At 56.2% G+C, this 13,752-nt stretch overlaps 1 protein-coding gene across 3 annotated transcripts in view; it reads right to left on the bottom strand.

Moving 5' to 3' along the window:
* Nucleotides 1-1,030: 1,030 nt before the first annotated feature.
* The window catches only part of RORC (RAR related orphan receptor C), a 66,011-nt gene continuing 53,289 nt past the window's right edge, over nt 1,031-13,752 (bottom strand). For all 3 annotated transcript variants that reach the window (XM_054010319.1, XM_054010318.1, XM_054010320.1), the window contains 8 exons: nt 13,205-13,346; nt 10,101-10,634; nt 9,089-9,210; nt 7,002-7,134; nt 6,096-6,203; nt 4,742-4,852; nt 3,082-3,191; nt 1,031-1,916 (listed from right to left, as the gene is read on the bottom strand). In XM_054010319.1, the coding sequence (XP_053866294.1) occupies nt 1,755-1,916; nt 3,082-3,191; nt 4,742-4,852; nt 6,096-6,203; nt 7,002-7,134; nt 9,089-9,210; nt 10,101-10,634; nt 13,205-13,346 (1,422 nt within the window). In that variant the 3' untranslated portion in view covers nt 1,031-1,754. The remainder of the gene's footprint in view (nt 1,917-3,081; nt 3,192-4,741; nt 4,853-6,095; nt 6,204-7,001; nt 7,135-9,088; nt 9,211-10,100; nt 10,635-13,204; nt 13,347-13,752) is intronic.

The following is a 13,752-nucleotide window of genomic DNA, read 5'->3' as shown; positions in this document are numbered from 1 at the left end:
CCTCTGTGGACTTCAACAGAACTGACTCCTGAAGCACACATGCACAAGCACACACACACACACACACTCTGTCACACGTACGTGAGCACACGCATACACTCTCGCACACGCGTGCACAGGAGGCTGTTTGCCCAGTTCTCCAATGGTGTTTAGGCGCCTAGCTCTCTTTGAAGTGCTGGGCCGAAGTACCCAAGTCCCCTTCTGAAAATGGGACTTAGCTCCTAAGTCACTGAGAACCTTTTTTTTTTGACCAAGCTGTCCCCTCAGAGCGATGTCACGCAGCGTCTATGGGGCAATGGCCTGTGAAATCAACGGGGCCAACCATGGCCTTGAAGTTAGGCATGTGCCTGCATGATCTACTGGCTTGATCCAAGGCCGGCTGAGGTCTATGGACGGACTCCCGCCGCGGTGGCTGTACTTCCAAATCCCAGCTGTACAAACCCCCAGCTATTTTCAATCCGAATCCTTTTACTGGGTTACAAAGTTACGGGGGGAGGGATAGCTCAGTGGTTTGAGCATTGTTCTGCTAAACCCAGGGTTGTGAGTTCAATCCTTGAGGGGACCACTTAGGGATGTGGGGCAAAATCAGTACTTGGTCCTGCTAGTGAAAGCAGGGGGCTGGACTCGATGACCTTTCAAGGTCCCTTCCAGTTCTAGGAGATAGGATATCTCCAAAAGCTCTTTTAGAAAAAGGCGATTTTAAACATCACTCCCCTTGTAAACAACCATCAGCTCCCACTCAGTAAAAGCCCCGTACTTAAGAAAATTAGAATCTGTTGCTTTCCAAAAATAGCCTTAACATTAAAAACCAGCCTTTTATTATATTAACTTTATACAGTATCTATATCTATATATATTTTACTATGAGTAAAAACATATTGTTGGGTTTCAAACCCTGAGAATTTCATGGGGATGAGGATTCTTTCCAGCAGGGGGCAGCAGAGTGCAATGCAAACTTTCTGGTCAATTGCTGGATATTATTAATAAGAAATACAAGAGCTTGGGCAGGGGGGGCGGGGGGGGGGGCTGGTCCCCTGGCGCTGCAGAATAGACGTAAAGGCAAACGTTTAAAAATAGATCTCTATGTTATGTACAATTATTATTTTAAAACAGCTTGGTTAAAAAGTCTCCTGCCATAAATCTGTAAGGACACCAAAAAAAAATAAAAATAAAAATAAAAATTGAGGTATTTGAACTACCCGGGCCGGTCACTAGATTCTAGTCACTGGAGTAATATGGTGGGCAGTGTATTTTCCTTGGCCCTGAATATGTTACAGCAAAAGCTAGCGACCTCCTTGATCTCAGCCCCACTGGGGTCTCGGCTTGGGGCGTCTCCCCAGTAATACTTTGTGCCTCGGTAGCACCTGCCAGCTGAGACCCTCAAAGAGCTGCACAAGGTTATTTAAGCATCACCCCACCACCTCCATGGAGTGTGTGGGAGGGGATCTCCCTCCCCTCTGCATTGTAGAGAGAGGAACGAGGCGCAGAGAAAGGGGCAGTGACTTGCTCAGGTTGGTGGCAGAGGCGGGCATGGAACCCAGGAGTCCTGGCTCCCAGCTCTCTGCTCTGATCACTTGCCCGCACCCCCTCCTGCACCGCAGCCCTCTGCTGTGCTGTTTGGGAGGGGATGGGAGGGAGCAGGTTCTAATTTGGTCCACCCCCCTCTCCCCCGCAACCTCCCATCCCGGGGTGGCGGGGGTGACAGACCGGCGCGAGATGGGAGTCGGTCTCTGGGCACCGGCCTCCCGCGGGGATCATTCTGCCACCGCTCCCTGGAGCTCGCACTCGGAGCTGAAGAGCTCTTTGTAGAGCGGGGGGAACACGGCGTGGACGATGATGGGGTACATCTGCCGGAAGGACCGCAGCTTCTCCACGTGCTGGTAACACAGACTGCGCAGCTTCCCTTTGGGCGGCAGCTACAGGGGAGAGAGGCACGTGGTATAAACGCAGATCTCCAGGCCCCCGCCCCTCTGCTGTGCACTCACAGACCAACAAGGCAGTCCGTCGGCAATGGGGCCTCGGGGACCCAAAGCCGCTTGGTGGGATCAGGGCAGTAACTGGTCTGGCAACGCCTGGGGCTTCTGTGAGCTCTTGTGATGTTGCTGAACATGTCTGGGGTGCGTGTGCATGTGCGTGCGTGTGCATGCGAGAGTGTGTGCATGCATGTGTGAAAGTGTGTGTGTGCATGTGTGCATGTGAGTGTGCGAGAGTGTATGCGTGTGGCAATGTGAGCGCATGTGCATGCATGAGTGTGCGCGTGTCTGTGCGCGCATGTGCGTGCGTGCATGTGAAAGTGTGCGTGTGCGCATGCGTGCATGGGTGCATGTGAGTGTGTGAGAGTGCATGTGTGTGACAGTGTGAGCACATGTGCGTGCATGCGAGAGTGGGCGTGCATGTGTGCGTGCAAAGGTGTGTGTGCATTTGAGTGTGCGAGAGTGTGTGCGTGACAGTGTGAGAGCGTATGTGCATGCATGCGCGTGTGCATGTGTGCGCACATGTGTGCATGCATGTGGAAGTTTGTGTTTGTGCATGGTACATGTGAGTGTGCAAGAGCATGTGTGTGTGACAGAATGTGACAGAGTGTGCGTGCGCATGTGCACGTGTGTGCGAGAGTATGCGTGTGCTCACGTACGTGTGACAGAGTGTGTGTGTGTGCTTGTGCGTATGTGCTCTGCTGCTGGTCTGTGAGCATGATCCCATTTTTGGAACCCTCCACCTCTACCGAATATTTACATAATTACCCAGAATCCTCTAGTGAGAGTCCCTAATGTCCAACCTGAGCGTATCGTCTGCTCAGTGTAGACCTCTCCCCTCAGCCACCCAGCCCCCAATCCACATTGGACACGAGTAACCAGCTACAGCTCCAGCAGCCCAAGCCTCCCTCCCCCTCTGGCTCTGAGCGTCTCCTTCCGGCAAGGGAGCGCTGGGGGCCCATTCGCCCCAGAGACGGGGCACAGTAAAGGGACCCAGAAGCAGGCCCTCAAGTCCTTGCTCCTGGGCTTCACAACACCAGCAGCATTCGGCAGGGCGTGTGGCTTGCGACAGAGGACGCAGGTAAGGCCGTGGGGCCCGTGCACCTACCTTGGCCAGGATGCCTTCCCGGTGGGTTTTCCGTAACATGTGTTTAAAGGCCAGTTCCAGGTTATTCTGCAGCCTCTCCACCTTGCCCTTCTCCTGCAGCCACGGCCGATCTGCACGGAGACAGGAGAAGGCACTGAGCAGCATTTCCCATGCCCGACCGGGGCGCGGGGTCTCTCTCGGCCCACGCCCGCCTCTCTTAATGGGCCAATGCTACCTGAACGACGGAGGGAGAGCATTGCCTCCCCAGAGCCCGGTGTTCTGCTGCATGACAGTTTAAAGTGCAGGATGGATGGATCTCAGCCCCCTGTGGTCAGGCCAGGCTGGCTGAGTGCTTGGGGTTATCCATGCGACCGTACACTGGGGCTGAGGATTGCAACAGCGTCTGGCCAGCCACCAACACCCCACCGTGGCAGCACAGAGATTCCCGCAGAACTGTTCTGCAGTTTCAGCCCTGGGGTCCTGGCCAAATGCTAGTCAGTGGCCTCCTAATGGGATTGGAGTGACATCTCGCCCTCTATAATAACCCCGTCTAGCGCCCCTTCAGGATCTGAGCCCTGGTCCCTGAGGACGGTGGCTTGGGGTTGCGTGGCCTGCAGGATGTAGCAGGCTGAGAAGGGGTGACTCTAAAGCCCCATCAGTCTCTCTCTGGTTCCATTCGCATGACCAGATGGGGAAGAAGGGGTGGCATTCTCAGCGCTGACTTGGAAATGGGCACCTCAGGGTGAAACCCAGACGCTTGCCCATCTGTGCTGGCAGGAGAGCAGAGGGCACCGGATTCAGGAAGGAAAAGGTTTGGGGGCAGGGGCTGGTTGAAAATGTGCTGTCGTTTTTTGATGGAAAACGGGGGTTTTGATTGCAGGAATTTTGTCATTAAAATTGTGATATTTCATTGATTAAACCGACCGCTCGAAAACCAAACATTTTTTGGCCAAAAACTGAAATAATTCAATTTACAAGGGTGCCGCGGTTCCTCATGGGAGCGGTGGTTTCGGTGCCTCATCCGCCTCGTCTCCTCTATGGACCGGGTTCTCTGGCTGGACTACATTTCCCATGATGCCTCCCGTCACCAAATGAGGAGAGCGTGGTGCATCATGGGAGATGTAGTCCAGCCAGAGAGTGTAGAGAGGAGAATGGGAGCATGAGGCACTTGAACTACAAATCCCAGGAGGCACCTCAGTCCTAGGGATGTAAAAGGTTAACCAACCTTAACTGTTAACCCAAGCAGCCCTGCACTGGCAGGAGAAACCCCAGCCCTGGCCGCGCCAGCGGGACCCCAGACCTGGCCACACCATACCAGAGGGGCTGGTGGGACTCCAGAGCCGGAGTGAGCCCTAGCCCCAGACCCCACCGTGCCAGGCCCACCGGAGCTACCTCGGTTAATGGTTAACTGGTTAAACGATATAATTTTAATCGTTTCACTAGTGAACTTTTTAAACCGCTCTTTACATCCCTACTCAGTGCCATTATGAAGTGAAATATTTCCGGGGAGGTAAAATGGGGGAGGGGTCAAAAAGTCAACATTTCCCAGGGACCCCCGCCCCCTATTTTCTGACCAGCTCTACTTATGTGGCAGTTTGGCAATTAACATGCGGTATCCCCACTCCCACAATGGGGGCTGCGGCCCTAGGACTGAAGGCCAGCAGCAGCGGAAGACGCTCACTTGAGTTGATGAGCACCAGGGCGGTGAAGAGGGCGATCTCATTCTCGGAGAAGTGCAGCGAGCACAGGCTGTGAGCGAAGTCGAAGATGGAGTTGATGAGCTCGTTGCACCCTGGGAAACGGAGCAGAGCCGTCAGTCACCTGCGGCTTCCTCCCAGGCGGCCCCGCCCCCTCTCCAGCGCCACCCAGTGGCGGGATTAGCCTTCCTTTCTCACCAGCCTCCCACAGGGTCTACAGGCATCGCTGACTACGCATTGTCCCCCCTGGGATCACAGGGCAAGCCTCCACCCGCTGGGGCTGGGAGGGAAGTCTAGTCTCCAGGGCTCATATAATCCTCTGCTTCTCTTCTGAGATTGGCAACAACGGGGGTTTGCTGCGATGTGAACGCCTGGCCACCGGGAACTGGTCAGAGGCCCCCGAAGATATTATTTAATATTCCCAGAGGCTTCAGCCCAGTCAGACCCCATTTCGCTAGGCACTGCCCAGACACACAGTAACTGATGCCCATTGGCCCAAGGAGCCTAAGCGGCCATTGGTTGGGCCTTAGCGCCCCGAGCTAGATTTGAACCAGGGACCTAGAAAGGAAACGGTTCCACGGCTTGTTGCCAACCAGTCCCTCGGATATCGGCTGGGCAAAAATCAAAGCCACCGCTCCGGATCGAACACAGCAGAGCATCATACTGGACATGACCCAGTGCAGGTGTCTTTTGGGCCCATCAGCCCCCCCATCCCTAGATTATCTCTGCAGAGACATTAGTATTGGCTGCTGGCAGAGAGACACACGGGTTTGCCAAGCAGACACATGTACTGGTGGGGCGCTGGGCACGGCCTGCCGTATTTGAATTGCAGTTACTCCTTAGTGCAGCCTCTTTTCCTTGAGAGAAATTTCTCACCCAGGGTTCGAAGAGAAGCAGAACAGTGAAAATCCCTTTACAATGGAGAGGAGGCTTCCCAACAGCTGGGGTAATAGAGTGAGCGAGGGGTCCCACGAGCAAGAGAGCGAGGGCGGCCTTGTGGTTAAGGCACCGGACGGGCACTCAGGGGATGCGGGTTCGAGTCCTGGCTCGGCTGCTGACACCCTGGGCAAGGCGTTTTCAAATACGCTCAGCAACCCAACAAAGGGAGGAGCCGGGCACTGCTGAAAACCTGGCTGGTTCATTTCACTACCTAAATGGAAGCAAGTGCCATCTGAAAATCTTGGTCTGTCTCTCTGGGCCTCGGTTTCCCCATCTGTTAAAAGGAGGACGACCGTGTCGCGTTAGCCTGGGAGCTCTCTGGGGCAGAGACCGTCTCTTGTGCTGTATCTGCACAAAGTGGGGCCTCTGGGCTTTACCGTAATACCGCGGATATCATACCAAGCGATTTGAAGAGCTCGGGGCCTGCATATTTGCCCTCGAAGAAGACCGTCCTGTTCTCCGAATTAAAGGCACGGCACATTCGCACCAGAACCACTTCCATGGCGCCTGCAAAAACAGAGCCGGGGGGCGGGGAGTGAAGAAGTTGCAAATGTAAACGGACTTAGCGGAAGTCCCAACACCTCTGCCTTTATGCACGAGAGCAGGGAGGTCCAGGGAAGTAAGCTAGCCCCAGGCACGCGCCCGTTTGGGGGGCAGGGGCTGAGTGTCACAGCCTTTGAGGTTACATCTACACTGCTATCAAATGGGTGCCCGCTGCTCGGATGGGCATGGCTGAGCTAGCTTCACCCATGCTAGCATGGCTAAAAATTGCAGTGACATGACGTGGCGGCATGGGCCTGGCTGGCAATGGAAGCACATACCCAGGGACCTCTCCCACGCTGCCGTGGCTTCGCTGCTGTTTAGCCCTGCTAGCTAGGTTAAAGCTGGCGCCGGGGTGCAGTCACCCCGTCTCCCCCCGACTGCAGCGCAGATGTGGCCTGAGTCCCACTGTCCCGTCCAGAGCGGCTGGGAAATTCGCAGGGTACGGTCCGCCCCGGAGGCGCGATCGGAGACGGCGGCCGTGCAGGATGTGGGCCGAGCCCACGGCTCCCACCCAAGGACGCTCGTGGTTTGGAGCCCGGCACGGCAGCCCCGGTTGCACGACGGGGTCTTGCAGCCACACAGATCCAGGTGCAAACAGCCCCTGCAGGCCGGGCGCTGTGCCTCCGAATACAGAGCCTGTGGGGTCTGCTTCCCAGGGAGGCTGTTCTCACTGAGAGCTCAAGGGATGGCCTCTTTATTGACCCAGCCGGGGGAAGGGGGCATCCCTGCGGGGGCCTGGCTGCAGCAGTTCCAGCCGCGTACCTGCTTTCAGAAGCACGATCTGGTCATTTTGGCACAGCTCCATGAAGCCGCCCATCCGCTTGGCAAACTCCACCACGTACTGGATGGCTTCCGTGATGCGGCAGGCACAGCGTTCCCACATCTCCTCCATGGACTGGAAGAGAGAAGGCCATGGCTGCACCACAATGTACGGCTGTAGCCCCTTGGCTCCGTCACGCCCCGTAGAGCGCAGCTGCTCCTTACCCCACCCACCAGGCCTAGTGTGGCTGCCCCAAAACCCCACGTGCCCCATGCCACATGGCATGGCTGCCCCATAACCGTGTGCCATGCCTGGTGCGGCCACCCCATGTGCCCCACCCCATGTGGAACAAGCACCCCATAAGCCCACTTGTTGGCGAACAATCAAAGAAATGAATATTTCAATTTGGAAATACAGCCGCTGTGCCTCATGGGAGTTGTAGTCTGGGTGCCTCAGACACCCGTTCTCCTCGAGAGGCCGGACTCCCTGGTTAGACTACATCTCCCATGATGCACCACTGTCTCCCCTCTTGGCCAGGGGAGGTGGTGCATCATGGGTGTCCCTGGCCCTGGTGGAATGTGGGGGATGAAGTCTGGCCGGAGAGCCCAGACCAGAGAACAGAGGCATGAGTCGCCGCGGGGGCATTTCTCAACCAACATTTTCCATTTTGGGGGCATTCGTTTTTTTGACGAAAAACTGAAATTTCCCGTGAGAAGGGGGCATTTTCCTCGCAAAATGTCACTGAGTCGAAACCCCAAGTTTCTGCCCCAAACCATTTAAATGGAATATTTTCAACCAGCCCACCCCAGTTCTTTCTGGGTTTTCATTGCCCCTTTTACTGCACTTTGCACCTCTGACCCCAGGAGTCCTGCCAGGGCAGTTAACCCTTTAGTCTCCTCCACAGAGGACAGAAGCCCAGCGGTTGAGCATACATTATCCATTTTCCTTTCCTCTCCCCACCGGGCCCAAAGCTGGATCTCTATTGATCCCAATGTTCCTATGCCAGGGCCATTATGAATTGCTCCGAAACGACTTGGCCGCGTCTGGAAAGCTGATGAAGCATTTAGCGAACCAGACAGAAGTTCCCATTTAGTTAATGGATCTTAATTAGCTGCTGAATCAAACAAACTCATTTTCTTCCCTCTGACCCATCCCTTGATTTTATTGCAAAGTCCTCATCTGAACCCAACCGAGCGAGCAGTGACTCACCCAAAACCCTGTGCGCTGAATGAAGTCCCGATAAACAATAAAGGGGCAGCATCGGCTCTATGCGGCTGATGTTAAACCCCAAAGTGCCACAAAAGGTCAGAGACACCGCGCGCTGGGTCACTCAGTCGAGTCCCCTCTTGCAGCCAGTGCTGAGCAGACCCTGACCGCAAACTTGCTAGGGCTCCGTGCCAGCTAAGAACTCTTTGCGCTACGCTCTTCCACCGCAGTACAAGAGGAAACACCAGCAGAGGAACTGGTGTCATTTAGGAAGACAATTTACAGGCAGCCCCTATGGAAAAGTCCTCCAAAATTTAGTGAGGTCCCATAGACCTGAACAGAGGAGATTATCCATTTTTAAGCCAACCGTATAGAATTTAATATCCTTGCTAGAAAATCCTGGAGGCTGGTCTAGAACGTCTGGAGAAGAACCATCCCTCCCTTCTCTGTTTAAATCCCCCCGGGCTATTTCCAGGTGGACAGTCTGATTCTGCTCCTGGGAAAACTTGGAACAAGTTGGGCCATAAGGGACTTGCCCAAAAGCCAGAGAGTCAATCAGAGCCAAGAGTAGAACGTTGGTCGTTTCTCTCGGCCAATCCCCTAGAGACGCTGCCTCCTGCCCAGTTGCCGGCCCAGCCTTAACTGGGTCACGTAACGGATCTTGTGGTGGGGAAGCCTTCCTGCTGCTCTGCCTACATTCCCCACTGATCCCTTAGCGAACCCGAAGGGAGGTGTTTATCCTAGCCTCATACCCCGGCAGGCTGGCTTCCCAGGTTATCTGGCTACCAGCTTATCCCATGCCGGGCATCAGTCGAGCATAGAAGTCACTGCACTACTCGTGGCAGGCGTCTCCGCCAGCTCCCAGCCCTGCCCCCCACCTCACCTTCTTCTGGTAGCTCCTGACTTCCTCCCACGAGAACGTCTCCAGCCTCAAGAGCTGCAGGTCTTCCAGGCGCAGCTGGCAGGTCTCCCGGTAGGACTTGAGGACATTTTGGGTCAGGTGCTCTGCGGACGGCAGGCGGCGAGGCTCAGAGGGGGAGCGCGGGGAACAGCGGGGCCTGTCCCTGGGCCGCAGCCCTGATTCTCCCTTCAGTTTTTTCTGTGGTTTCCTGAATCTATCGCCCTGCACTGCCAGCCTTGGCACGCAGGCCCCTGTGTGTAACGATCTGCCCCCTCCCCCCAGCCCGGCACTTAGCAGGGTTTGACTCTGCTGTGTTAAAAGCATGGGGCCTCTCCTGCGTCAGTGGGGGAGTAACTCCACTAGCTGGTAGCTGCAGTAGGCTGTTATCCTCTGATATAGAGCAGGATGTTCCCAAGGACATCCCATGGACTGAAAGGGGGTTCCAAAGAGGATGGATCTAGACTGTTCTCAGTGGTAGCAGATGACAGAACAAGGAGTAATGGTCTCAAGTTGCAGTGGGGGAAGTTTAGGTTGGATATTAGGAAACACTTTTTCACTAGGAGGGTGGTGAAGCACTGGAAGGGGTTCCCTAGGGAGGTGGTGGAATCTCCATCCTGAGAGGTTTTTAAGGCCTGGCTTGACAAAGCCCTGGCTGGGATGATTTAGTTGGGAATTGGTCCTGCTCTGAGCAGGGGGTTGGACTAGATGACCTCCTGAGGTCCCTTCCAACCCGGATATTCTCTGATTCTCTGGAATGATGGGAGCTGAGTGTAAGAACCATCATCTGAGTTGTCACCGGGGCTCGAATCCAAGGCCAAGAGAACAAAGAGCAGCTGAAGCTAAGAGACTGGGCTTGCTGCTGACAGCTGGAGAAGACCTGTAATCCCTGCGTGGATGGTGAACCCCAGCCCCGCCCCCCAGGAATACGGCCTGAGTGGGGATCCCTAGAAGGCCGAGGCTGCCCAGCCGAGCGTTCCTGCCCCAGGAGACTCACCGATCTCAGTCACCGAGGAATTGGGCGACTCCAGGAGGCTGGTGAAGTTGGGACTCGTGTAGAAGTCGACGGTCTCCCCGACGTCGCCCCCGGCCTGGCCCCGCTTGCCCCCGCCGATGTCCAGCCGGGAGAGGTCCGGCGACGCCTGCATCTCCAGGGCGTAGAAGACGCTGGCCCTGCTCTCCATCTTGATCCGCTCGGGGCTGTAGTCCCTGGCGAAGGGGCCGCGCAGGTTGTCGCTCAGCCGGCTGTGGCCCTTGGCCAGTCCGTTGGGGTAGGCCAGAACCGCTGTCTCGTCCGGAGAGTGGCTCAGGCGCGCCTGTCCGTTCAGGAGGGCCGTGGAGCAGGCGGAGGACTCCAGCAGGTCCGGGGAGGAGGCCAGCTTGAGTTGCCCGTTAGCCAGGCCCAGGGAGTAGGCCGGGGCCACCACTTCGCCGCCTTGCTGCTGCTGCTGTTGTTGCTGCTGCAGCTGCTTCTGTACCTCGGCGTGGAGGCTGTCGCGCTGCTTCTTGGACATGCGGCCGAACTTGACGGCTGGAGAACGAAAGGGCAGGGCCGAGTCGAGTCGGGGCTCAGACTGACCCTGTGTTCACGGCCGGAGCCGTTGTGAGGGGCCCTGGGCTCCCTCCGTCGGGAAATCCAGGAGACATAACGGGGCAGCGGGTCCCATAAGGAGCCTGCAGCGAGTTGCCAGGGATGGAAAGGGCAGAAGGAGCTGCCCTCATTGACAGCGGTGGAGTCTGGCTCCTTGTGCCTATCAAGACCCACCGAGTTTGTCTTGTTAAGTGAGGGGCCCGGGCAGCACTTGGGGGGAATGGGGGGACACCAACCATGGTGCAGCAGGGGGGTGACTACTTAACAGGGGTGCTTTCCCCCGAACAAGTCAGTAACCAACCCCCATCACTCCCCTCCAGCAGCAAAGCACGCCAAGCGGACGGGATGAAACCTGGATCACAAACGAGCCCAGGGCGTTTTCCCTGGAGCAGGGCTGCTGGCCGTATCCCAATTCGGGTCACTTAAGCTCTGCCCCGCAGTTCCAATCCCTTTCACTTCTCGCCCTAGGACAACACTGCTCTGCGGCTGCTTGAACAGCTCCCACGGCCCACCCCAGAGGTGGCTGCATTTCAGAGGTAGCCGATCACCGGGGGCATAAAATGCTTTGGGATCCTTGAGGATGAAAGGCCCCAGAGCAGCGATTCGCAGACTTTCTGCCCCCAGAAGCTCCCACCTTGGCAGCTGCTCCCTCCCCTCCAGCAATCTGGGAAAGGCAGGGGGAGCGACTCCCAGCCTGAGATCCCTCACGCTAGAGAAGCGCCCAGGATCTAGGGCGGGGGGGGGACGGCTATCTCAGGATCTCGGCGCACTCACTTGGGAGCGGGGACAACGGTGCGTGCTCTGCGGGTGGTCATGTGGGTCTGTATGTGGTCGCGTGCCTGAGCAGAAGCCTCATCTACCCAGCTGCAGAGAGGAACCGCGGTCGCAGCGGGGAGGGTGATCGCATGTGCCACGTGGTCGGGCTCTTTGGCTCTCTCGAGCGACCTACATACTCACCACCGAGAGAAACCCAGCTAAAGGCTTGAGCTACTTTTTCCATCCTCTTTGGATTGGGTTGGTGGGGGGGGGTGTTTGTGTGACTTTCACTCTCCTCCTGGTTGGTTTAACCCCCCTGCCTCCCCCGCTGCCTGGCTCAGGGCTGTGCACTGACGGTGCTACCTAACCAGCCCGAACCCTCGCTATCTGCACTTCTCTTTCACTTCCTTCAGCCTCCGCTTGTAGCTTTTTTAGCACCTTTAATAATCCCCAGCCCGAGGACTCCTCCTCTGCTAAGAAGTCTGGTGTCGAACCTTTTTATGCCCAGGGGGCGGAAGAGAATGAAGGTTCGACCCCTCTCTGGGCTGGAAAGGGGGGTGGTTCCCCTGCTCTTGTCCCGGCTCCTGTACGCCGCTCTGCTGGCGTTCAGAGGCCTTTGCAGCCCGCAAAGGGCTGAGGGGGGGATTCTGCTGGCTCCGGCGCTGCGCTGGACTGCCATTGGCTGCCTTCCACAGACCCCGCCCCCACTTCAAGCCTTGGCATAGGGGGCATGCTGGAGGCGGGGCCAGAGCACATGCAGCTATGGCTAAGTTGCCCTGTGCCACAGGTAGCTCTGCAGAAGCTGCTATAACTTAGAGATAGTTTGGCCCACTGGTTCGGGTGCTAACCTCTGACTCATAACACCTGGGTTCAATGCCCTGCTTTTCTACAGACTGTGAGCAAGCTGTGTCTGTCCGAGCCTCGGTTTCCCCATCTGCACAACAGGGATAATAGCACAGACCTAGAGGCCAGCGAGGCTGCTCCAAGTTACACTGGGAGGTGCAGCACAGAAGGAAGAGGGTGGGCACCTGGGCTGCAGGTTCTCATCAGCACCTGCAGGGGGTGCAACTTAGACTCTCACCCACTGACCCTCTTAAACTGGAGGACGTGGGAACCAGTGGCTGCTGTTTGTCCATCATCATGGATTTTCGGTGATGAATGGCTTGTAGGCAAAGAGAAACATTGCTACAGAAAAAAAATCTTTTCCAATGCCATTTTTCAGTTTTTTCAACCAAAAACGGAACAATTTTTGGTCAAGAACTGAACATTTTTGGTTAAAATGTTTTACTTTCAACAAAAAATTGTGTTTTTTTTCTTTAACTGAAAACATTTAACCCCTGCCCCCCCCAAAAACAAACAAAACAGTTTTTAGGTTTTTGTTGAAAACCCCAAAAAGCAGTTGGTACCAGCCCCTGTCAGAGATGAGAGTAAAGGGCAGAAGCAAAATAAATCTCCATATTTTTACAGCCAGAGCCAGGTATTTTTAACATCAGGGCATAAGAAATGAGTCAAATGCAGGGACCTCTGGGGTGGGAGGCAGCAGCTGTTTTAAGAGATCCTTCACTCAGCACTGAAATGCAGCCACCTCTGGGTTGGAGCGTGGCAGCTGTTTAAACAGGGATCCTTCCCCCAGCACTGAAATGCAGCCACCTCTGGGTTGGAGCGTGGCAGCTGTTTAAACAGGGATCCCTCACCCAGCACTGAAATGCAGCCACCTCTGGGTTGGAGCGTGGCAGCTGTTTCAGACATCTTACCGTCTCGGGACATCCCCAGGCTGAGGCATTTCTGCAGCCGGCAGTGCTGGCAGCGGTTGCGGCTGGTCCGGTCGATCTGGCAGTTCTGCTGGCGGGTGCAAGAGTACGTCACGTTGCCCTGCTGGCTTCTGCGGAAAAAACCCTGAAACAACGGGTTGGGGAGAGAGAGACACACAAACTGACCAAGGCGGCTCAGCGGCTTGTGTGTGAAGCCAACTGGGGGTGCCAACGCCCGGGGGAGGGGCATCTGCGGCATAAAATCAACACAGTGGCTGGTGCTGACTGGTCCCAGGGCTGAACAAGCCACGATGGGCCGATCTCTGCTCCGATGTGGTGGTAAGGGCCCAGGGGCCAGGGCATGCTTGCTTAGCTGCTGGGCGGGTGCTAAGCAGGGCCAGGACTCCAATGGTCCCATAGCCCCGCTGGCAGACCCTGGGCAGCATCTGCTCCAGCGCTGGCCCACGGCCCCCTCGGGGGGGAGGGGAGGCGCTGTTCCAGGGCTCTGTGTATTTGGGAGCGCTAAGGGAATTGGAACGGAATCCCACACC

The sequence above is a fragment of the Malaclemys terrapin genome, chromosome 21 (assembly GCF_027887155.1).
Source record: "Malaclemys terrapin pileata isolate rMalTer1 chromosome 21, rMalTer1.hap1, whole genome shotgun sequence".
Classification (NCBI taxonomy): domain Eukaryota; kingdom Metazoa; phylum Chordata; order Testudines; family Emydidae; genus Malaclemys; species Malaclemys terrapin.
The sequence above is the reverse complement of the archived record's forward strand: the minus strand, read 5'-3'. Positions and strand labels throughout refer to the sequence as shown.